Consider the following 22,018-nt stretch of genomic DNA (forward strand, 5'->3'; position numbering starts at 1 on the left):
ATAGGGGTGTCAAGTATTCTGATGAACAAATTACTAAATGTAAATACCATTATATCCGCTTAAATTGTTAAGTAAAATACTCAGTTTTATTTTATATTACATATGGAGTACACTAATGTCACATTGTTCAGAGGTTATAGATTGACTTAATTAAATATAAATTTGTGTCCTCCCATTTCTGTAGTGGCTCGATCTGTTATTTTTTTGGTCCTTCCGAAGAGCCTTCACGTTAATCTCACGTAGCATGCTCTGACTTTTGTGCGTAACCCGTGCGATTCCCTGTGTAAATTGCTGTACTAGGTAGTGCAAGTACCTATCTGAATAACAAGAATCATGTTTCCTAGCGTAAGTGTATTACTTTTCCAAACAACAAAAAAATTATAGTATCCGTCTGTTACGCGCAAATCGACGGAACATGTATGTGTGGAATAAAATGGTTGTTTTCAACATTAAAAGCTCTGTATAAGCCTGTACATGTTCCTAAATACGAAATGATTGTTTTCGTGCAAGTACAACTGGGCATAATCACGTACAGTAGCAGCCAAACCGAGCTAGTTACGTAGGGTAAGGCCATATTTTTGTTGTGAGTCAGTCGCCTGCAGCATATGGGTTAGGTGAAAACCGATGCTTTTCTTTGTAAGCAAATTAAAGAATACACTTTAATAAGCATAACTGATATCAGAATCATGTGTAATGTGTCAAATGCTTTTCAAAATGCCCCTATCAAACGTTTCAATTATTAATCAAACCAAATATCATCAAAACAATAGGCAATATTGTTCACCATAGTGTTCCTGTGGTATGGTTTTTAAAAAATCTTTGTGCAACCTGTTTTGCTAAAAAAAAGTAGTGCAACCACAAATAGTTAAAATGTGTAACTTGTTAACACGTATACATATCAGTGTGTGCTTCTCAATTACTTTTTGCCATAAAAACAGAAACGGCAAGCTGAGATCATCATACACTACGACGGTATTTTTAAAATTTCATTAAGGAATAAATTATATCGTGAAGTAAAAGGGGAGAATAAGGCTGACTGGCAGATTCAGTGTACAGTGTACTGCAAGATGCCAAGCTTGGACAAAGGACGATGTAGAGCAAAGTTGTGCTTTATAGGTCAAACAAATTTCCACTTACACAGCTGATTGGCCGAACATGGTTCCAGCATGGTGTAAAGTAAATTTTATTTTGAGAATTGTGTAACATTTTCTGCATTTGATCTGACCGCAGGTGTTTTACGGCAGAAAAAAAAACAACCTACATAAAAAAATAACCTTAAAAGTTGCATTTTCAATCGTGTTTTCAATTCGCAAGTAGAAATGTATTTCTATAAAGTTATTTTTTCCAAATCAAGAAGTAATTTGACTGTTCAGATGTTCCTGTATAGGCCTACATTTAAACAACTCCATTAACAAACAAACCAACAAACCATGACCTAAAACAAATCTCAGTGAGGATAACGATGACAAGAAAAAAATAAGTAATTATGATAATCGAAAAGGCTGTTACGTTAAATGTTTAGTAAAATATATATATATATATATAAATAAATGAATAAATATCGTCCAAGTACAATATCCGTGTTATCCAGGGTCACGTGTCTGTTAAAACATAGCAGAGTTATCAATATGTGAAGTTATGTCATTATTTTCATAACCTGCTTTTAACAAAAAATCTGTCAAATTATTCCAAAAAGTGTGATTTGTCATCGCGCATAATTAGTATCTTTCTTTTTTATTTTTGTCCTTTCATTTTGTTAGCGTCCGCATAAATGTTTCATTACATGTAGCATATTTGCAATGCTAATTTATTGCTAGATTTATTTTGGCCCAATTAAAATACATATTTACATCATAACTGTTTCCCAGAGTAGTACGTTTCTGTCGCCTGTGTCTGACAATATCGATAGGCCTATATCTCATTAATAAATTAATATAGTTTTTGTAAATAAGCACCAAAGTGTTAAAAGCTTTTTACTTCCGGGTACTTAGGGTGCTACAGTTATTAATCGCCTTAAACTGTAGTGTCTGGTAATCGTATCGAAACGTGTAACTCGTAGTTGTTAAAAAACGGGCGTGGAAGCTAGTTTTAATTACCACCTTAATTCTCGCGTTTGACCGATATCTACCTAAAAGAGATCGAGCAACGAAATTAAGTACCATATACTTGTAGGTCTACCTTAACACAGGATGAATGATTAGAATGGCATAAAGATCTTAAAAACTGGTTTTTAGAGTTTTTTATAAGTATGTTAACAAACGTGCCCGAACTTCACTATTGTCTATGCACATCTAAATAATAATTCAAATCTATTTTTACTTAAGGTATTGGATACGTATTCCACAGAACGCCCCGGGCATTTAAGTAATTGGGTTATTTTAGTATTTTGCTATGATGTATGTCGCATTCAGAGTCCTTACGTTCTGCCTTTAACAATGCCATTTCTCAACATATGACATTTTTCATTTTTATCCTTTAATTTTCTATTGGATATTTCTCACGACGCCACTTGAATTGCACACACGCTTAAGGTTGTAGATTCTAAAAAAAATGTATAATCTGCAGGTGCTAAGTATGCACAGGCTGTCTGACACGCGCCTTCATGCCTTAAGTGGGCCGAAGGTGCGAGTGACGCGAGGCGACGGGTCGCTAAGTGCGTGTCCCGCTGCAGACGCTGCGAATAAAGTTTCTAGGATTGAATCATCCTTCAGCACAACAAAGATGGAACTGGGAAGGCCGTAATCTTCTCTCCCACCACTGTAACGAATACAGAAGACATGTCATCCAAGAAATTCCCCGCGTTGCCCGCACTTTAACTTTCTGCACATTGGGCGATGATGGACGCAGCCGCCTTCCACGACGAGCCCGTCGAGCGGAGGAAGGTCAGCATTGTGGGCTCGGAGCTGGTGGACAACTATACCGTACGTCCTTAACCCGGTGCATACGATTCAGCGCCTTTTTAGCAGGTCTTACTGCTTATATATAACACATCTGTGGTTTATTTAGTAAAATGTGTCCGTTTAATCGGGTTAGGGTTAGTGGCAGTTTACCAGTCCGAGAAAGGCTTATTTATGCACTGCCGGCATTTTCCGGCGCAGGGAGACTGACAGTTTTACTGCTAGCCTTATGCACGTAACAGTACACATTGTAAGGGGATTAGCCGTGCGGTATATTTTTTCGTATGTATTTTAGATGCAGTCACGTAACTGATGATCAACGTAGGCTCCAAATTTTGCACATAAGAATATGTGAAATGTAGCCTGTACACAGTTTGAGGGAGGTGTTGACGTGAGCTGTGCAGCTACATATCGTGCAGTTTAAAAGTCCAAATATGAATTTAAATGGAAATATTGCAGTGCAATGGGTATTTCAATGTAGGCATTTCAGATCGCTTTGTTCAGCAGATCTGGTTCACGTCACTCATGCACTCTTTCCCCTTTTCCCTAGGGTAGTTGATAAAGGTTATTTTATTTATACCACTGCTTCATATTATCGCTCACCTATTGATCCATGCATCCATCCATCCATCCAAAAGTATTGCTTGAGTACCATTTCCTGTTAAAAGTCTTGGCATGTAAATATTTCTTTAAAGAGTCTTCTATTATTTTAGACATATTATTACGGTATTTTACCTTTTTTTAAATGGGAGTTAGATTTGAAACTATCTTAAGAACTTCACTGTATTGTTTATCTGTTGTTGTTTTTATGTGAGTTGTGTCTGTAGGAGAATATGATTTATGTAGAATAGAACAGCTCTAAGACATGACAGCATTATCTCCGTGCCACTTTCTGTACTTACTTAAAATTTAACAGTCACCTTTGTCCGCTGTATCAGCAAATTATAAATGATTACCATGGGAAGTCACCAGATCTCTGTGCTTAATGATATGTTAAGATGTGTTCCAAACTGGATACTGTTTCTGTTTGTCTAAAGTCCATTTTTCTGGAAATTTGCTCTGTTCATAATCAAATAGAGATGCTGCCTGTTTTTTTTCCAGGTGTACATCATTGAGGTTATGGCGGGCTGTCATCAGTGGACTATAAAACATCGTTACAGTGATTTTCATGACCTACATGAAAAGGTGGTTTGTCAATACACGCTTTAGACTATGTGTCTTAGATATTGACTTTATTTAAAAAAAAAAAAAAAAATGTAAATTAGTATCATACCGGTATGGGTTTTTTTTTTCTCCCTCTTTGCTCATTTTTTGCTAATGGTTTATTCTTTACTCCACTTTGGTAATAATATATCGCCAAAGGGTCATACCAACTCTGGGAGGTGGGAGTTGCTTGCCATGGTGATTCTTTGCTCAGACTCGATGCAGTTATTTTAATTCCAAGTCACCTCGTGTTTTAGGTGTCAGATAAAAAGCATTTCCAAGCCTATAATTGTGTATCTTAGGTATAGCCTCACTTCACACTGTTTTAAAAAAATGAATTATGAGGTTGTTGTAGGCAGCGTACTTGTTGATTGAACTTTATTCTGCACCTTTTTTTCTCCTCCCTAGCTGACAGCAGAAAAGAAAATCGACAAAAACTTGCTACCGCCGAAGAAAATGATTGGCAAAAATTCCAGAAGCTTGGTTGAAAAAAGACAGAAGGATCTGGAAATCTACCTTGAGACCCTGCTAGTGAAATTCCCTGTGGCGGCGCCCAAAGTCTTATCTTGTTTTCTGCATTTCCACTTATATGTAAGTGTGTTTTTTTTTCCGATTCTTGCCTTATGATCGCATCCGCTTCAGTGGGTATTTTTAAACTGACAGTGTCCCCAGTAATCCGTGTTGTAAGTTGTTGACTATATTTACCATAATGTTCAAGAACGACAAAGTCTATCAATCCTTAAAAATATAGACATCTTCTATTTAGTAATATGTATCGTAGTACAACTAGCTGATTTCTTTTGGTTGTGTACTAGTGCAGTCTCCATTAATAAAATAAGAACATAGATATCATATTATAAAGTAATCCATATTGGCTGCTTGAGCTTCTGTCCAGTCATCATCACACAATGGCTACTTCAATCAGACAATCTCCACATGACAGATAGATTCCTGCTGGCTGGTGCTCAGCCAAACATGCATGTGATAGCAGTGAAGAGCAATAAACATGGAATGTCCTATGCTTTCCATTATTGCCTTGAGTTCTACCATACAAGGTGCATAGTCAGCCTGGGGATCCCACTGCCCAGAAGTGGACACCATCTGCTCTTCTACATTCTGCCTTGTGTTTCGTTTAACTGCCGTTATTGCTTTTACTGGAGGGTATCTTTCTGTGGCCTCTGGGAATCTTTCATTATGTCCAGGAAGTTTATTTGCATGACTGAGGAAGCTTAAGACCACAGCAAATATGTAAATTCAGAAATCCGCATAAAGCGGTAGAGAGGGGGGGGGGAGTAGTAATTAATTTATGCAGCATGTTTTGAATGTTCAGATGTTCTGCTTTGCACCCTCTTTTCAGGAAATAAACGGCATCACAGCTGCATTGGCTGAGGAGCTCTATAACAGAGGTATGTCTGGGAGGGCTTCCTGATATTTCATTTCAGCTTGATGTGAGTTGGCTTTCCGTCTCTGCTTTTTAGCAGCCAGTAATTGACTGAAAGGCAACGTTTGTCTTTTCTTTCACCGTGAGCCCTTGTGGGGTCCAGTCAGTTTTTAAATGTCGTCGTTAGGTGGCACAGCGATTGAAGTGCTGCTTTTGTAATGCCGAGTTGCTGTTTTAAGTCTCAGAATTGATGCCTTCCTTTAAGGTGCTGTTTCAGTAATGCTGGGCCTTGTGCCCATGACCTTCTGGTTTCAAGACGCTGTACTTAACCAGCATGGGATTATTTTAATAATAATAATAATAATTTTTAAATATTATTATTATTATTATTTGTAAGGGCCGATTCAGAATGAATTCTCCGGTTTGCCCGGTAAGGACCATCCAGAAGCTGCAGTGTCCCTGTTCTCCTCCAGGTGAACAGCTCCTGTTGGCAGGCGAGGTGTTTCTACTGCGCCCCCTACAGCTCTACGCTGTCACCCAGCAGCTGCGACTTGCCAAGCCCACGTGCGCCAACGGCGATGCCAGGGCTGACCTTGGGCACATACTAGACTTCACCTGTCGACTGAAATATCTGAAGGTGAAGCTACATTCTTGCTCAGTGTAAAACTGGGCTTTCCATCCTTCCCAATCTGGTCCTCAGGGACCCAGAGTAGGTCCTTGTTTTTGCTCCCTACCAGACTGTCTACATTTTTGCTCCCTGCTCCCAGACTGTCTGTGGGTCTCTGAGAACCGGATTAGGAAACCCTACTTTATTAAACTAGGGACCCCCAAATGAAAACAGGAACCCCCCCTACCTCTAATGCCAGATCACATACCTAATAATTCTATAGCATTTTTCATACATGAGATGCAGCTAAAAGTGCTTCATATATGGGACTGATATTATTATTATTATTATTATTATTATTATTATTATAAAGAATAATATTTACATTTATTTAACGGACGCTTTTATCAAAAGCGACACCCTTGAGAAACCATGGTCAGCCAGTCCCTGGAGCAATTGGGGGTTAAGGGCCCAACTGTGACATCACTCTGCCCACCCTGGGATTTTGAACTGGCGACCTTCCAATCGCAGACACAGCATCCAAACCCATTGAGGCACACACTGTCCCTCACGTTAGTAACCCTAATGAGCTAAGGACAGGAGCAGGGGGCTTGAATATTGAATAAGCAGACGCATCAGTTCTGTAAACCCCAGGCTGGAAACCCCTGGTTTGAGCTTTTAATAAAAGGATATTTATGGTAGGTTAGTGGTGTCGTCTGCACTGAGCATGTCCTGTTTCTGCTGGCAGATACCCGGCAGCAGAGGGGTAGTGGGCTCCAGCAACATCCAGGAGCACCTCCTCCTCTTTGACCTGTCAGTCTTCAAGTCCCTTCTACAGATTGAGGTGCCACCTCTTTCTCCGGTTCATTATTAGGCAGCAGTCGAAGGCACCGCTTTCCCATCGTCGTTGTCGCTATTGCCATTGCAGATCAATCAGTGCGAGTCCAGGCAGATCAAGGGCCTGCCGCTGTTAAGGCCAGCACTGGTGACCATGAGCGTGCACCACTCGGCGGCCTCCATGAAGGTACGGCCATTTTGGATTTCAGCAACATGAGGAAGTCTGGTGTAAATGGGCGAGGAGCGTTTCTGTATGAGTGGCGAGTTCAGCCCTGTGGGGATGACTGTTTGCTTTTGGTCTCAAGCCACATCCTTATTTAATTTAGTGTTTTGCATTTCTAAAGCAAGATTGTTATGTGTTGCTTGACTCGCTTAAACAAGGTTTAGGAGGGGTGTGAATGTGTTTTACCATTGTTGAGGTGCCACTGGATGAGACTGGTAGCTAATTTTTGCTAAAATGTCACTTGTATGATACCAGTGGGCTCAGTGCTTGAAATTTAGAGAAAAACAAGGAGCTGCTGGAACTGCGTACCGGGGAGAACCGGCCCACTTTAAGCACTGAGTGGGGCCCCCCATTGGGTTTGGGCTGTGCAGGCACAAACGCACACCTGTCACACCTACAGGATATCCTGGTTCCCGAGGCCTCCGAGTTTGCCCAATGGGAGGCAGAGGGTGTGGCCTCAGACTGTCCGGTTACTGCCGTCATCCCAACCTGGAAGTCGCTGACCACCCTGGATATGAGTCGCAATAGTTTGCAGTGTATAGACGACTCAGTGGTGAGTGAGGGGTCCATTTTGGCAGCGCAGGGCTTGTTGCGCTGATTCCTCTGAGACACAAATGGCATTGTTCATTCATTTGGACTTTCAATGGATGGGTGTTATATTTTATGTCAATGGTCTTATAGGGCAACCACATCTTCATGGTTTCCTCACAATGCCTGTGATTTTATGGTTAGGGGTCAGTCCCCTTTGGCATTACATTTGTATTTTACACATATAAATCACTTATTTAATTTAATACAGTTTAATTTAATTTAAATTACATACATTTTATCCAAAGTGACGTAAAATTGAGACGCAGCACCTGGACCTTAGGGGTTAAGCCCCTCAATAAGGGCCCAGTGGCGTCATCGCTTCCAGTCACGGGATTTGAACCATTGACCTTCTGATGACAGACATGTCCTCACCCACAGAGCCTCGCCCCACCCGCTTTTCTTTGGATTCACACATACCCGGTATTTTGGGAAACATAACAAGTACTCTCCTAATAACATACCCCACCCTCTTTAATCATTTTATTACTTGCTGTTTATTGTCAGCGTTTAAAGTTTAAAGATGTTCCACTCTCTGCCATTTACAGAAATTAATACCAAAAGTGGAATTCTTAGATCTAAGTTATAATGAGCTGACGATGGTGGAAAACCTCCAGGTAAGAAAATGGTCTCTTAAGTTTCATTTACCTCTCGTCGTCCATTCAGTGTGCAGTATGTCAACCAAGTGTGCAACAAATACCAAAAATGTTACTCCAGAAAAAACCCACAAAAAATTGCTGAAAACATTGTAATACAGGCACTTTTGTTCACTGTTTAATGAAATGGATGAGTGAGACGAATTGTAATTTTACATAGTGAATAGTTGTTAATTATTGCTTTTGTTAGTAGTATTTGTTAGGGATTCCTCTGTTAGGAGAGCAATTTTTAAATCATTTATAATTCTACCTGCTTTAATATCCCCTTGATCTTTTATAACCACATTCTCTATGGTCAGCTGAAACAAACCAAGACCTTGTTTGTATTTTATTGTTGGAATCATCAGGAGGGAAGTCCCTGATTTTAAATGTGTTTAAACTCACAAAGCCCTGAATAATTATGTTGAAGTGCTCACACTAATCAGTCTGGGTCTTCCTCTCCCTGCAGCATTTATATAATCTCATTCACCTGGACCTGTCCTATAATAAGCTCACTGTACTGGAGGGTGTGCATACCAAACTGGGAAACATCAAGACGCTGAACTTGGCAGGAAACCAGCTGGACAGTCTGTCTGGCCTCAATAAGCTTTATTCCCTCGTGAACTTGGATTTAAGCAGCAACAAATTAGCACAGGTACGGTTTTGCTGGGCTGTGTGCACTAAGCAGGGATTGTGAGGTGAAGGCCGGTGTGTGTAACCACAGCATACCACGTTTACTCTGTTGGGCAGGAATTCACCCAGAGACTGGGTTTATTTCGGTCTATATTTGCTTTATTTTTAAAAACACATAATACCAAGGCTCTGTTGTCCCAGTGACCAGCTAGACTCGAGCTTAGCTCAGATCAGAGTTTGACCAAAATCACTTCAAAGAAACGACCATTGTTCATGTTCATATATACTAAGCATATACCTAATAATATTTTTGCAGGAAATATTTGTGTTTAGTGACTATTAGCTGTTTTCCAGTTCTTTAACCAAAATAAACAAAAATACAAGCAGGATCACCTGTTTTTTTCTCACAACTTATAGAAGGTGCCATTCATTTTATGCAGAGCTAACACAGGACGAAGGTTAAAATGCCCCACAATTTTTCTCTCACTGGCAACAGCATCACTTACACCCCAATGTGATAGCAGCCCCTCGCGTATCACAAGCTGTGGCGAGTGTGCAAAACAGCCTAAGCTAATGACTCCCAAAGCATCCATTGCCTTTTTCATATTACCCGTGTTGTTTCACAATTACGTGCAATTTATTTTGCGGGATTTTCCGCTATATGCTACTTCCACCTCTTAAAAAAGACTGAAAATCCCTCTGCTACGAGTTGTTGCGTAAAGTACTTCCAGATCGTAACCTTCTTCTCCGATGTACTCTCCTCGTACTGCAAAAGGTATGTGCATGATATCACAGCAGGCGAAAGTCACTGCGCTCACACCCACTGAGTGGCAAATAGACTGAGTGGCAGCATTAGCGCAAAAAACATATTTAAAATGGGAATGACCTGTTGTGCAATTGATTGCAGAAATTGATTTACCAAGAAATAGGGGCTTTTCATAGACTACTGAAAAGTAAGTAAGTATCAGATGTGTATCGGTCATAGTTGTTCAAATATCGTATTGGTGCATCTCTATTTCTAATGCAAATAAAAAAAAATGCCAATGTTACCACTGAAGCAATGTCAATATTTTTGAGGGAGAGTTAATGTCTTGACTGAAAAAACTGCAGAGATGCCAAAATTCTTTGCCCCAGCTGTACATGCTCTTACCATGAGTGTAAGTTTCAGGAACTATATTACATGGTTTATCCCCAATTCCAGAACATTGTAGGGTCTCGCCCCACTAAACACTTACCAGCTCATCTACCCGACCTACCAAATCTAAGCTTCAATAACCCCTCTTTAGAGGCATGTAAATCTGTTATGATTGTAGCTGTTTGGGTATTCCTGTTATTACTGTTATTGTCACGGTAACTTGAAAGCTTGCTGACGACTTTCGGAACGTTTTCGCCCCAAATTCACACGGAAATCTCATTGCTGCTTCGCAGCTCGAGGAAATCAAAAATATCGGGACTTTGCCGTGCCTGGAGAAGCTCAGCCTCACTGGAAATCCCATGTGCATCATCCCGGACTACAGGACCAAGGTTCTGGCCCAGTTCTGGGACAGGGCTTCTGAGGTAGGCGTTTTGTATCCGCGGCACGCCGGTGACCCCGGCGCCGATGCTGAGGGTGACCAAGCTCACCGGTGCCCATTGTAGGTGTGCCTGGACAGCACCATCACCACGGAGAAGGAGCTGGACACAGTGGAGGTGCTGAAGGCCATTCAGAAAGCCAAAGAAGCCAAAGACCGCATGGCCAGCAGTGAGAAGAAGGTACACCCCCTGCTGACTGGCCGGACAAGAGCGGCAGCTCGCGCTGAAATGTCTGTCAGAATAGCAGGACAAAAGTTACAGCTGAAAGGGAGCTTTAAATAAAAAGAGCTCAAGTTAGTCTAAGATTATTATATCTGCATAACAGACAAATGGTGAGGCTTTTTTATAGAATTGTCATTTTTAGTGGTCATTTGTGTGTTTTAATTAGTAATTTATTCTTTGGTATAATTTGATAATTTTTAGAGGTATAGAGCTGTTACTTTCTCACAAACATTTCAGCTCGTCGGTTATGAGGCACTTAATGGTAGTGTAAGCTAAATGGATGCCATTTTTGGAACGATCCATTGGCAGGTTGGCAGACATTCCTCACGTTTCTGAGTTGGTATGGCCTGTCTCGACCTGTCCTGGAAAGTGATCTTAAGGACTGGATCATGATGTCACCCCCTGACCTCAGAGCACTCAGTTGCATTTTCACTGGGAACTAAACCAAAAACTTGTTAGTTATTGTTCTTTGGGACCTTTGCTAACAAGTAGTTTTACAGCTTAAGTTCTTCACAAACCAGTTGTCGATGCCACTGGCAATTATTATTATTATAATTATTATTATTATTATTATTTATTATTATTATTATTCCTGTGGTAGTTATAACGAGCTTCAGGCAGGTTTTAGTCCCAGGAGAGTCTCTTTTAGAAGGTTTTTTACAACAGTAAAATGAATAGCTGCATGAATTATACAGCTTTCGATAAAACCACTAGCATACATTAGCAATACATTGACACTTAGGCAGAAGTACTGTTTGACGCATGCACATGCAAAAACAATGAAACATTTAAAAAGATGAGTTTCCAGTTCCCAGTTTGAAAGGGTAAGTGGTTTGGCCTTAAGGAATGTGGGGGGGGATTCACTGACTCGTAACTTTATATTGATAGAGATACAGGGACATGCTGTCCTAAGATAGTTTCACTCGAAAGAGGATCTTTGAGGGGGGGATACCATGCAGCTGCCCCCCTCCCCCCGATTTTTCACGTTGAGGTGACCTCCCCCCCGTTTGTTATTTCATATGGTACGGTCCGGCAAGGCTTTAACCTCGCAGTGTTCCTGGTGTTTGAGGCTTTGGAAGCCTGATTAGACTCTCTTTGGCTTGTTTCTCTGAAAGCCAGTGTAGCATTCTGACGGCTAGCAGTCTTGCTGGTGTTTTGCTTCCCTGAGCTCTGGCCTCGAACCTGTTTCCACATCCTCATTTGTTGGGTCAGCCATGCTGCTTTGCTTGTTGTTTCCAGTCGCTAGTGACCTCAAACTCTGCTGCTGTCTCCCCTCCGTGAGATAAAAGAGGCTAAAGGTCCCACTTTTCTGCTTTAGTTCTACTCTAGTCCTCTGTTTCTTTTTTTCTCACCAGATCTATTAATAATAATAAAAATTCAGGCATATTTGAAATCTTATTGGCCAAATCTTATTTTTTATTCTGTTTCCATTATGGTTGAGAGAAATTTATATTAGTATCTGTAAATCCCTTTGGAATAGTGTAGCTATGGTCAGCTCTGGCTACAGTGCTCTTTCTGAAAGTCACTCGGTTTTTCTTGAAAGGGGGCTCATAGGCCTGACAGTTGGCGTTTTTTAGCAGACCTGCCCCCACAATCCTCCCCACCCCCATCATGGCCCCAGTCACACGGCGTCCTTGAAGACTGCTCTTGCACTTTCTCTGCTAGATCAGTGAGGACTCCAGACTCTCCGCGGGTGGATCCCCTTCGTCTTCCACCTCCTCCTCGTCCTTTCTTGCTGCCCCGCCCCCCTCTCCCCCTCGGCCCCCCCCGGCCAGCTCCAGCCAAGGTAATCATGTATGTATCTGGCCGCCGGGCGGGTTGCTGGGCGGGGCCCACTCCACACGTGCCAGACCAGGCGTTTCCATGCCGACCAATGCTGCATAGTCACCACCCCCTCCACCCCGCGGGCCTTCACCTCCTCTTACTCTAATAATATTTTACAGCCACTAGGCCAGGGGTGGGCAATCTTATCCGCAAAGGGCCGGTGTGTGTGCGGGTTTTTGCTGCAACTCCCTAATTAGATTACTAATTAGAGGACTGATTGGCTGAAGAGTCCTCACACCTGGGTTTGAACAGCTGACCTACAGGTTATCCCAAAAACCCGCATACACACCGGCCCTTTGCGGATAAGATTGCCCACCCCTGCGCTAGGCTAAGTTAGGAGGTGTAGTGGTTAAAGTCTCAGAAAGCAGGCCTTTCTTTGGGGGATGGTGCATGGCTCAGAGGGTTAGGACGCTGTGCACATGCTTTGAAGGGTGTGGGTTTGAATCCCAGAGCTGACAGAGTGATCTCACCTTAAAAAGCCTCTCACCCCCATTCCTTATGGGACTGTCTGATTCTGCTCTATCAAAAATGGTTTTTCTTTAAATAAAAGCATCTACCAAGTAAAAAAAAAAATAAACTTCTAGTCCTGGCTACTTTGTCTTTTCCACTCTTTTTGTGACCTTCCTCACTGTGCAGCATTGATCCGCTTAAAGGTGTCTCCCTCTCTCTCCTGCCTCGTACTCATGGAGCAGATCAGCTGTCAGTGTAGATATGCCTCATTTTCCTCTGCCATAGAACATCCCTGTAGCCATGATAAGCTGGAAGCTACTTAAATAGGGAACAAATTATCAGTGTCTGTGGTGGCAAAAATCATTGGCCAACCTCCTTTGAACACTGGGCAGGAGAGACATGTTTCAAGGCGAAACGGCAGTTTCCATTCGTCTGCATTTCATGCAGGTCACATGACCTTTACTGGTCACTCGTCTGGCCGGAGGCTCTAGCATGTGTTGCTAATCTTCTCTCTCTGTTTGCCTGTGTGTTGCATTTTCTTTAGGTTTCCTATTTTTAAAACCTTACAATCACTTTCCTTTTAAGCAAAATATTTTCTTTAGCTGCCTGTATACACTTTTTAGTGGAAAAACAAGCATGTTCGCATACATCTAATTATATAGTTAACATTATTTATATTATAAGATTATTACTGGAATATTTCACATTATTCTTATCAGTGTTACCATTATTACCTCTGGCCAAAATGCAAGTGTCAGTTAAAATAGCTTTGTTTTGCTGTTTTGGCCAGTCGAAGCAGTATGAAGCAAAAATTGCAAGAAGGCTTCTAAAGAGATCTTACCTGTTTGGTTTTTTATGGATATCTATGGGGTGGACTTTTGCACTGAATGATCTGCTGGTATCATGTGCTCCTCATTTACTCCGTTTCCCTGAAATACTCCCAAACTTCATTGCAAACTTTGGTTTACGCCTAAAGTCAGGGTGTTCTGCTTAAACGAGTCCCGTTATCTTTCCAGAATTAATTTTTAAAGAAGAAATGGTAGTTACCAATCAAATACTGACTCCTGTGGATTCATCAAATACCCAGCAATGCAAATTTATAGAAAACTCTTCTTGTGAGGAAACACTACAGGTATTGTAATTTAAATTCGCTGACTTAACAATGTGATAATCAAGTAAATGATCTCTGTGTACTTGATTTTATATCGTAAATAATTTTCTATGAATATGGCTGTGAACATATGTCACATGATATTCTTTCACATATTGCCATTTCCTTTCAGATTACACGCCCACTTCCTTCCTGCTTTTCAGTTGAAATTGTCAGTGATCAGCAGATTAGGTATGACTGCCAGTCACCCTGTGCTGTGTGTGTATGTTTTTGAATAATCGACACTTATTTGATTTTACTTGACATTGTGTGTGTAGAGCCCCCATCCCTTGGAGCCCCCATTCTGTGCAGTGGCGTCTCTGTGAATGTGGCCGGGGGGGGAGGGGTTGTGTTTGTGCCCAGGCCGTTAACTGGAGCACCGGCGCCCCTCTGTGTTGTCTTTACGCCCAGCTGCTGCCGCTGTGCGGAGGACCGGGCCGGCTGGGTGGGCGGGGCCAGCGCGCTGGTGCTCCCCTTCTGCCTCGTCTCCTACGCCGCCGACAACCTGGAGTTCACGGTGGAGTTGTCATCCCTCGTGGTGAAGGCGGCACAGGAGCTGGGGGGGAAGGAGCCCCTGGAGAGGAGTGAGAGGAGTGGGGAAGAGGCGGAGCCCGTGGGCTCCTTCTCTGGGGACGGCTATTTCGAGGTGGGCCTGGGCCGGCACGAGGATGGGCTCGGGGGCCCCAGCGTGTCTGAGGAACCGGCGCAGGAAGCCATCCGCATCAACAAGGTGATCTGGGCTCACGGCATCCGGGTCGGCCAGAGAGACAGGCAGCTGATGGCCTGCGTCGTCTTGGCGGACCCCTGGCTGGTAGTGCTCCGGGCTCGGTACCGTGAGCAGCCCTGGAACATTCCGGACCTGGTGGCCGGCCTGGTGGTGGAGCTGCTCGCGCCCTGCACTGACATCGAGGAGCTCCGCTTCGAAGTACCGGAGGTGTGCCTGTCGCTGAGAATACGGGGCAATGATGGAGTCCTCTACCTCTTATCCGACGCCCACAGTCTGAGGGACATGCATTCTCTGCTTTCTGCACTGGCATCAAGTTGTCCCTCCGAGCCACCAGGGGGCGCTGTCACACAGCAGAGCCTCATTCGGCAGCTCCTGAACTCATGGGAGTATGAGGAGAAGGACTGTACAGTCAAAGGGGCCTTCCTCGCTCACCTCACGCCCCCTGCAGCGGAGGCACCCGACTCCTCTTGGTTCCTCAGCCCCCCATATTCAGACATTCTGTCAGATGCGTGGCCCCCAGATGCGGACGGCCCCTCGGGCTCCATGCCTCTCATTCTCTTCCTCACCCCCCGTCACCTCTGCATTCTCAAGGTAGATTTCCTCTCCCTTGCCAAGGGCCCCATTACCGCCTGCCCCCCACGCTCCTCCATGAGGCTGATTCGCCTCCCGCTGGCCTCCGTGCTCCTGCACCCCCAGCAGAGCTGCTGCGGCTCCCAGGACAGCCACGCGCTGGAGCTCATGGTGGGCCCGGAGCCCGTCACCGCCGTCTTCCTCCTGCCCCACGACAAGTTCGTCTTCCTGCGGCAGTTTGGACAGCTTCGTGCCAGCTTGAGGGACATCAAGACTGTCGCCTTCCTGCAAGCGGCGTCCTGCCACAGGACTGGTGCCGGTCAGCAGGCTCCCTCCACGTGGACCAAGAGAGTGCCAGTGAACAGGTACCAGAACACTGAGGAACATTCTAGAACAGGGCTTCCTGACCCCCAGGCAGTATTCCTCTGGGTCGCAGAGCGCTGGGGTTTTAGGGGAGAGGTTGATTAATTTAATAAATTTACTGTACATTTCCAATCCACTTCTTTTTCACAACCCACATCATCAGTGCCCCCCCAAAAGTCTATCATCTTTACTGCAAGCCCCGCCCCCCTCCCCCACCTTTTTCCATGGTCGACAAACTTTACTGCACACATGCTATATAAAATTAATGGTGGGCATGCTAACTGAAATGTTAATTTTAATAACCACTAATCCACTAACTCTGAAGTTTAATTCGATAATACTAAATCAATAAGCTGATAAACCACAAAAAAATAATTTTGTGAAAGCTAATGATAATTAACTTTTATTATATGAATTTAGCTTCAGTTTGGTTTTGGGCTCTGAAACCCTTAAAAACATACCTAGAGAGCTGAAATTTTAACATCTTTAGCAATTTAGTTCTACAGGGCTGCAGTGATTACCTGGGTGTTTAGGACTTACCCAACTGAGGGTCACTGGATTGTGTAAGGTCTCTGCAATACATTTTCTTTCAATGATATTCTGTTTGTGAGATATAACAGTTTTTGTCAGAGGAGTCCTATTCCGCCACTGGCTCATGCTGACATTTTACCCTTAATGAAGCCACTTGTGTACTACAAACATGGCACTGTTTACCCGGAACTAGGAATGAGGGTCTCGGCTATTTACTGGTCTACAGCTCTGTCAATCAGAACCTGGAAAACAACCAGGGTTATCAACCCAATCATGTTTTGTGTTTACATGTAGTCAGCCATCAGTATGCCCTCAACAGATCGGAGCAAATATGTGTGATGTTAGGATTTACAAAAGTCTTTGACTGTTAAACTTTATTTACTTTAACTGTGGAAAAAAATGTTACGGGAGTATGGGAGCACAAAAATGTTAATCCGCTAATGAAAAAGTTCCCCCCGCTAACAAAAAAGAACCCCCCCAGTGCTACAATACATTGGTTATGTAAGTGTATCTATCTCTTTGTCTCCTCGTTGTGCTAGAACATTCCAGTACATTCCAGAAAGCCATGGTCTATAGTCTTATGAAATGAAATCTGCCTGACTAGGCTAAGCTCTGTGAAATTATTGTATTAGTAAAGGTACCACTGTGGTTAACTAAATGTTCCGATGTCACCAGCTGTCCCCTTGTCAGCGTCCCCCCAGGTGTGCAGAGGCCCCGGCTAACCCTGTCCCTGCTGTACCCTGACGGCTCCCTCATCCAGAAGCTCTCCGAGGAGAACCGGTGCCCGTCTCACCTGGTCCTCTCCCCGGCCCTCTGCTTCCTGGCTGGCCTGCGGGGGGAGCAGCTGCTCGAGTTCTTCTACACCAGTGTGGCTGAGGTGTGGTCCATCAGTGACGTTCAGCTCTGTCTCATGAACAAATAACAAAATCAGTGATCAGCCTATCCACAGCTGGTACTGATGGTTATTGGGGCAGCACAGAGGCTCAGTGGGTTAGAGGATCAAATCCCACTGTGTGTGTGCAGTTTGCATGTTCTCCTTGTTGTACCAGTGTCCTTTTAGGGTGCTTTTCCACCACACCAAGTACGGTACCTTTGGTGCGGTACTTTCAGTACTCTCGCTTTTCCATTGACTTCCGGACGAGTACCAGTACCGAAAGTTTCAGTACCGAAAGTGCCAAACCAGCTGGGGTACTTCTTTGGTATTTCTGTACTTTTGGGGTGGGACTTTCTTTGGTTATGCAAATAGCCGCTGAAATACAATACGAATGCCACCTTGAAAACAGCTGCAAACCTCAGAAAACTACGATAACCAAAGTAAAAAAAATAAATAAAATGCGATCTGGACAGAAGAACAGATACAACAAGAAGATCAGGATGGCGTGACAAGAAATTTTAAAAGTGTTTGTTTTATATACTAGTGATGTGATTTTGTTGTAATAAATATTGGGGCACTGATAAAACATATATATAAACTTATAAATTTCTCACAAACCTGTCTTTTAGTGATTTAAATGGCAAGGATGAAAATGATTGATTGTTTCAGGGAATGCATGCAGCGCTCATGCAAAAGCAGTGGAGGTAAACTTATTTTTAAAATTATAAGAATCTAAGAAGCAGGAATAATAATTAAAATGGCAAAGCTTGCTAATTTTCTTTTTCCTATGAAAAATTTTAGCGAAAATGTAACCCCCTGCGCTATAATGTCCATACAGAATTGAAAGTAAGAAAAAGCCTTATTTTAATATAGCTGATTAGCAATGTAAGAACTGCATATGCATAACATGTTGGTATTAATATCGCACATCGTCCAGCCCTATAATATACTACAGCCATTTTTCGATTTCAGTACAAAATACTCCGCCCCGTACTGTGATGTCATTTGGCGCCGGTACCAGTTTTTACGGTGAAAAACCAACACCTTGAAGTACTTTCTCAAAGTACCTAAAGTGCAGTACTTGGTGCCATGGAAAAATGGCCTTACAGTCCAAAGACATGCTGTTAGGCTAACTGGTGTCTCTGAATTGCCCAGACTCCATGATTGTGGTGCCTGTGTGTGACCTGTGTGTGACCTGTGTGTGACCTGTGCTGGACTGGCTTGCCATCCATGGTGTCCCTTGTCTTTTACCCTGTGCTGCTTGGGATAGGTTCCAGGCCCCCTGCAGCCTTACGCTGGTTAAGCAGACAGATCTGCAGATGAATGGATGGATGGATGGGTCCTCAAATTAGGTTAATTAGGCTGCTAATTTGCTGTCGTGTGATCGCCTTTGATCTGTGTGTTCCATTACGAAACGCGCAGGTAGAGAACGAGGAGCTGAAGCACATCCTGTGGTCGTCCGTGCTGTTCTACAAGATCCCCGACGTGGAGACGACGGCCTGCATCCTGCTCTCCACCAAGGCCGTCTACTTCATCCTGGACGACAGCGCAGCCGTGCTCAGCAACGAGGCAGGTGAGGGCCGCATGGACGGCTGCAAGGCCGCTGTGCAATACAGGTGGCGGCAGTGTTTACCACCATTCACACCATGCATTCGCATGGAGCCCTTGAGGTTTGGGGCCCCCTGTTGGCCACAAATAGTCATTACATTAAATATTAAATAAATTCCTTATTTAGATGCTGAAACGGCTAGCTAGCTGCGATCTTCTGACTCTATTGATTTGCTAACGTTAACATTACATGCAAGCAGTGACTTTTTGAACAGGGCAACCACAAACCCACCCCTGGTTACGGGACAGTGGATGTGATGCGAGCTAGCAGGATGTTCCGAAACAACACCTATGTGTGCAATGTTGGTGTCCCCTGCGTAGCGTTATGGAACTGGCGCCCCCCAGAGGACAAGGAAAGCGGCTTCATCATCTCCTACTGCCTGTCCATGAAGCTGAAGGACCTGCAGAGTGTCAACGTGGGCCTCTTCGACCAATACTTCCGGGTGGTCGGTGAGTGGTGTCCCCGCCACAGAACGTTCTGGGCTCTGAGTGTCGTGCGGACGCCGAGGGCCCCCATCTTGTGTCGTGTCATGTCGGCAGGGCCGTCAGCCGACCACATCGTCTCCTGCCTGACGAGGGATGGCTACAGCACGCACCGCTTCCTGCAGCAGCTCATGACCGTGCTCTCCTTGCTGGAGAAGGTGCCCTCGCCTGAACCCTCCGAGCTGGACTTCTACACCCAGTTTGGCAAGAAGAACACAGGTATGGGAGTGTGGTGTGTGTGACCCAGCTGCATATCAGGTACTCCGTTTAAAAAAATTCTTGTGCATCTTTTAGAAGTTTTACATTTCCTCAGTTACTACAGCTAGATATTTTAACTAAAGTGTTTTTAACTGGATGTCTCAGTAGGTAGCATATTCGTCTCATGCCTCTAAGGTTGAGTCCGAAACTTATCTCCAGCTCTGCTCGTGTGGAGTTTGGCGGTGTTGTACGGGTTTCCTCCCACCGTCCCAAAACATTTTTGGGTGACTCTAAATTATCCTCAGTATGTGTCTGTGGGCCCTGTGATTGGCTGGCATCCCATCCAGTATTTCCCCTGCCTCACACCCCATGTGTCTTAGAATAACCTCCAGACTCACTGCAGCCCTGTACTGAAGAAATGAAGACAGATGACTTTTCATCACACACCTGCTAGAACAGCCCTCAGGCCCCCGCAGATAGGCTGTGCTGTTCCCCCCACCTACACCTCTTGATTTTACTTGTCGGCTGATTATAAAGCCCTTGATTACCAGGCTCGGGAATGTAGGTCTTGGGCTGAACCAAAAATGTGGACTTGTGGGGGGGGGGGGGACTGAGATCTATTTACTTGCAGTACTTTTTTCGTGCAGGACCCATGGAGATTTTGGTGAAAGTCTAATTTGTTAATATGCTGTTATTTTCTTTCTGCTGCCCTAATTAACAAACAAACGGATGTTTTTTGGTAGGCAAAATGGAGAATTATGAGCTGGTGCACTCGAGTAAAGTGAAGTTCGTGTATCCCAGCGAAGAGGAGATTGGGGACCTCACCTTCATCGTGGCAGGCAGGAAGGGGGCCCCTGGACACTCGCTGGCCTTCAACATCCTGCTGTACGTGCTGGCATTCCAGGTGAACGGGCCCGGCCCAGCCTCTGAGGGGCCTCCGCACCTGCAGGCCAAGACGCTTGTCCTCACCAGCACCGACGTCTTCCTCCTGGACGAAGACTACGTTAGCTACCCGCTCCCCGAGTTCGCCAAGGAACCACCACAGCGGGACAAGTACCAGCTGACAGATGCGCGGCGCATCCGGGACCTGGACCGGGTGCTGATGGGGTACCAGCCATACCCTCAGGCACTGACACTGGTGTTCGACGACGTCCCCGGTCCGGATCTTCTCTGCCACCTCACCATGGACCACTTCGCCGAGGAGGAGGCTGGCGCCGCCAGGCGGTCGCAGTACCCCGGCGTGGACGAGAACGAGGTGCAGTGGTGCGTGTTCGTGCCCGGCACTGACAGCCGTGAGCGGTTAATCTCGCTTCTGGCCCGCCAGTGGGAGGCGCTGTGCAGCAGGGAGCTGCCGCTCGAGTTGACCGGCTGAGAGAGGAGGTTCACATTCCATAAAAAGGGAAAATATCCCCAAAGATTTTTCACTAACCCTCATTCTTATTTATGATTTTTTTTGTACTGTCTCCTCACAAAGCATTCTGGGAAGTTGAGTCCACAAGAGTTAGATATTTATTGTTTTTTAATTATTATTATAATTATAATTTTTTGGTCTTCTTGATTAGCTTGTCCCCTTTGCTGCTTCAAACCTGTGTTATGTCGCTGCTATGTACAATCTGCAATATGTAAATTATTGAAAAAAAAGCATGTTTGTCCATGTAATCTAGACTTTCTATTAAAAGAAACTGTATTTTATTCTAAGTATTAGGTTTATCAGAGTTTATGATGAAAGGTTGACCTCTTCAACCTTTTAAATTTTTTTTAAGAAAAGACAAATGTATGTTAAAGGTTAGGAGGCGTAGTGACTGAAAGGTGTGTGTTTTACTGACGAGTGTGTGCATTTAAAATGGAAGAGGATGTCGAGGTGAAACTGAAAGACTCACTTCCTATGTTTACATAATAATCGCATGTTAACACCTTCCAGGTCAATGTTTTCGAATACAGCGTTTTTGGCTCAGTGCATTGATTGGGATTTAAACATGCTTTTTTTAAAAAACAATAATTATTATTATTGGCATTTAAAGTCTAATAAACAGAGATGAGTATCTATGAAACACAAAATAAAGACATGCATTGCATCCCCTCCTCACTTGTGATGTGGTGTCTTGTTTGCTCTCGGCCCTGTTCATTGACTTTCTGTGCCTGTCTCTGCCTTCGCCATTCACATGCACACAGATAAACGGAAACAATGAGGGCACTCTGCAGTTTTGGAAAACTGGCTGCACTGTAACTGCTCTTGTCCTTTTTTTTTGTATTTTGCTGAATAACTCGAGCGAAGAAAAACAAAGACAGGAAGCTTTTTCTTTTTTTTTTTTTCCATCTGGCAGATACAGGACCTCCGTACGGTCAGCTACAACCTCATCACTCGGCCATTTCCTGTCTGCTTAAGATCCAGCTCCTGATGTGTATTGACCGAAAGTCAAACTGTGCTCTTCGCTGGATGGC

At 43.9% G+C, this 22,018-nt stretch overlaps 1 protein-coding gene and 1 long non-coding RNA gene across 9 annotated transcripts; one reads left to right on the forward strand and one right to left on the reverse strand.

Annotated features, from left to right (window-relative positions):
* Positions 1-2,634: 2,634 nt before the first annotated feature.
* On the forward strand, positions 2,635-21,658 carry nisch (nischarin). 8 transcript variants are annotated; one of them, XM_072715578.1, is made up of 21 exons: positions 2,637-2,921; positions 3,999-4,082; positions 4,509-4,691; positions 5,458-5,506; positions 5,955-6,118; positions 6,837-6,932; positions 7,017-7,112; positions 7,549-7,701; positions 8,285-8,353; positions 8,841-9,026; positions 10,433-10,561; positions 10,643-10,756; positions 12,464-12,584; positions 14,089-14,204; positions 14,356-14,414; positions 14,634-15,884; positions 17,089-17,290; positions 18,710-18,860; positions 19,217-19,345; positions 19,436-19,597; positions 20,320-21,658. In XM_072715578.1, exons 1-21 carry the CDS (start codon positions 2,835-2,837, stop codon positions 20,946-20,948), a joined length of 4,230 nt encoding a protein of 1,409 aa, XP_072571679.1. In that variant the 5' UTR covers positions 2,637-2,834; the 3' UTR covers positions 20,949-21,658. The 8 variants fall into 8 exon arrangements, 6 of the variants coding, with proteins under 6 accessions (XP_072571676.1, XP_072571678.1, XP_072571679.1 ...); XM_072715579.1 differs by having other exon boundaries at positions 2,638-2,921; positions 17,104-17,290; XM_072715575.1 differs by having other exon boundaries at positions 2,636-2,921; positions 19,217-19,597.
* LOC140592300 (uncharacterized) lies at positions 14,153-17,344 on the reverse strand. Its single transcript, XR_011992668.1, has 2 exons — positions 17,207-17,344; positions 14,153-15,959 (listed from the first exon to the last, which is right to left on the reverse strand). It is a non-coding gene; the product is annotated as an uncharacterized lncRNA (long non-coding RNA).
* Positions 21,659-22,018: the final 360 nt, after the last annotated feature.

This window comes from Paramormyrops kingsleyae, chromosome 8 (assembly GCF_048594095.1).
Source record: "Paramormyrops kingsleyae isolate MSU_618 chromosome 8, PKINGS_0.4, whole genome shotgun sequence".
Taxonomy (NCBI): Eukaryota; Metazoa; Chordata; class Actinopteri; order Osteoglossiformes; family Mormyridae; genus Paramormyrops; species Paramormyrops kingsleyae.